The sequence below is a fragment of the Cucurbita pepo genome, chromosome LG03, assembly GCF_002806865.2.
Source record: "Cucurbita pepo subsp. pepo cultivar mu-cu-16 chromosome LG03, ASM280686v2, whole genome shotgun sequence".
Classification (NCBI taxonomy): domain Eukaryota; kingdom Viridiplantae; phylum Streptophyta; class Magnoliopsida; order Cucurbitales; family Cucurbitaceae; genus Cucurbita; species Cucurbita pepo.
In genome coordinates, this window is record NC_036640.1 from 7,199,323 (window position 1) to 7,202,033 (window position 2,711).

At 42.6% G+C, this 2,711-nt stretch overlaps 1 protein-coding gene across 1 annotated transcript; it reads left to right on the forward strand.

The window, feature by feature from the left end:
- Window positions 1–381: 381 nt before the first annotated feature.
- On the forward strand, window positions 382–1,044 carry LOC111789770. Its single transcript, XM_023670453.1, has 2 exons — window positions 382–612; window positions 682–1,044. The coding sequence occupies exons 1-2, from the start codon at window positions 382–384 to the stop codon at window positions 1,042–1,044; spliced, it is 594 nt and encodes a 197-aa protein (XP_023526221.1).
- The last annotated feature ends 1,667 nt before the right edge of the window (window positions 1,045–2,711 follow it).

A 2,711-nucleotide genomic window follows, 5' to 3' on the forward strand; every position in this document is an offset into this window, starting at 1 on the left:
AGNGGATGGTTATGTTAATGCTATAGTTGTATGTACGAGTGATTTGCATAATTACGAATGTTTATAGAATCTATTAGATGAGTATGTGAATTAGTAGTTACGTGCACTATTTAGATGTCACCTAGGGGTAGAGGAAGGGTTGGAAGGGGACGTAGTTGGGGACGTGAGGGTTCTGTAGATCAACCTCTTCCGTCACCCGCGGCACCTCAGGCCACACCAAACCTTACAACTGCCCTAGTAGATGCATTGCAAGCTGTGATACAAAATCTGACTGCCAACCAGCAAGCAAATGCTTCTACATCAACCATGGAAGCTAAGTACTTGCGAAATTTCAAGAGGGGTGACCCTTGAACTTTTAAGGGGACATCTGACGATTCAACTATGGCACAGATGTGGTTGAGATCTATTGAGACTGTATTTGGGTTGACCAACTGCCCTGAGGCCCATAGGGTGGAGTGTGCTATGTTTATACTGCGTGAGGATGCGGAATTGTGGTGGCAGGCCACCCTTGACATTATTATTCATGAGGGAGGTGCAGTCTCGTGGGCAGAATTCAAGAGTGTCTTTATTGAAGAATATTATCCAGAGGATGTTCAGCTGCGAAAACAACAGGTGTTCACTCAATTGAGTTAGAGGGGGCGTAGTGTTACTACTTATGCCAGATAATTTTCTAAACTAAAGCGATTTGCCCCAGAGTTGGTGAACACAGACTACCGGACAACAAGACGATTTGTGCTGGGGTTAGACACGAAGATTCGTAACATTGTTGAGGCGATTGCGCCTACCACTTACACTACCACCATGAGAGCAACTAAGTCTATGGAAGGACCTGATAGTTCGTGTAAACCCCCTTCATCGTCAGTGGGACAAAAGCGTTGTCCCGAACATGAAAATAAATTAGACGACAAACCTAAGTGTAATAAGCGTGGGAAAAATCACTGGAGTCAATGTTTAAGTCACATTAGGGCCTGTTTTCGGTGTGGAAAGGAGGACCACATGGTCAAGGATTGCTCGGGAGGTGGCACAAAGGATTCTAGAAACTAGTAGGGGAAGCTAGGTAATGGGAACAAGGGGATGAGATAAGAGAAAAGTATCTAGAATTGTTTTTTTTTGGAGACTTGGGAGGATGAAAGTACTTTTTAGGAGGGGATAATGTAACTATTCAGATTTTCCATTTTTGCCTTATTTGGTTAAGATTTGATTTTTATTTCTATAAATCAATGGTATGCATTTATTCTCACTCCAACAATTATTGCCTTATTGGAAATGTTATGAAATATTTTATATTCCTATATTCAACCTTCTCCTTCCTTGAAAACGACTTTTGCTCTCCAAACTTGTTTATGTTTTCGAAGGTGTCTGAAAGAACGGGAAAACTTAGAGTATTAGAGGGAAAGACCGTGTCGGTTGGTTCACTAGGTGGTTTTCTTTTTCGACAAGTTATCGAAATCGATTGTGTTGCTATTTTGGAGGAAGAGTCGAGTGGAAGTTAGCGTCGACGTCGGAATTGCTGCGTCGGAGAAGGAAACTGTCGGAAGCAAAGGACGAGGATGCCACCTGACCGTCGTCGAAAATGGAGGAGATTGTGTTGTCGATAGCAGCGGCACATCAAATTAGGGTTTTCGTGAGGGTTTGGGAGAAGGAGACGTAGAGTCGGGTCGGGTTTCGACCTCTGAACCAGCCCACGGACGAACGCGGGCCCTGTGCATTTTGGCCCAGCATAGACGTGCGCCTGTTGCCTCGGTCTCGGCTCTGCATGCGTGCTCTCGACTCGGCTTGATGTGTACGGCGGCTGGGCTTGGCGGCTTAGTTGGTCGGCTCGACAGCTCGACTTAATGGCTCGATATCACTATAATATATCGATTCTAAGGTTTTCGGCCCTTAATTTTATCATCTGAGGTCAGTATGGTTCCTAATCGTCAAACACAGATTGTGTTGGGAGTTTATTTTGATAAATAGCATGAGATTTAGCTAGGGTATGTTATGAAAGGTTCCTAAGTTTTTATGTGGTTATTATAGGACGTATTTAACTGTTGGAATTAGCTTGTTATGAGTGACTTCGACCAAGGCCATTGAGGTAAGTGACCTTACTGTTGGAGTTAGCTTACTACGTGTTGTATGATGGTGCGTGCCCTGTGGCCTTTGCATGCACCATATTTATTGTGATGACTATATGATGTATGAATTATGTGACTGTTTATGCTATGAAAAGCTATGGATTATGTTGACTGTTGATTGTTTACGCTATGAAAAGTCATAGATGATGTTGACTGTTGATTGTTTATGCTATGAAAAGATGGTTGATCTGCTAGTATTATATGTCATGAAAAATGTTGATCGATGTCATGGATACACGTAGTATTATCGAGTCATGTCATGAGATGCTTATGTAACTGGAATGTATTTTCATGTTATGTAATATGCCATGTAATGTAAGTCATGTGAGATGCCATGTAATGTAAGAAACGTATATGTGATGTTAGCAACACCTATGTAATGCCATGTTTGATATGTTAAGGGACCTCATGCATTTATGTATGTCATTTGAATTGGGATAAGTCCCCTTTATGTTACGAAAGAATGAATTACGATATTTATGTTCGCCATGATATCATGCGGGTCCTTTTTTGTTCTGTGGTGTTTGGTGACGTGTAACACGTTGTGCCCGACCAAGCCAGGGCCAGGGGGTATGTATACGAGCCTGCCTGGTG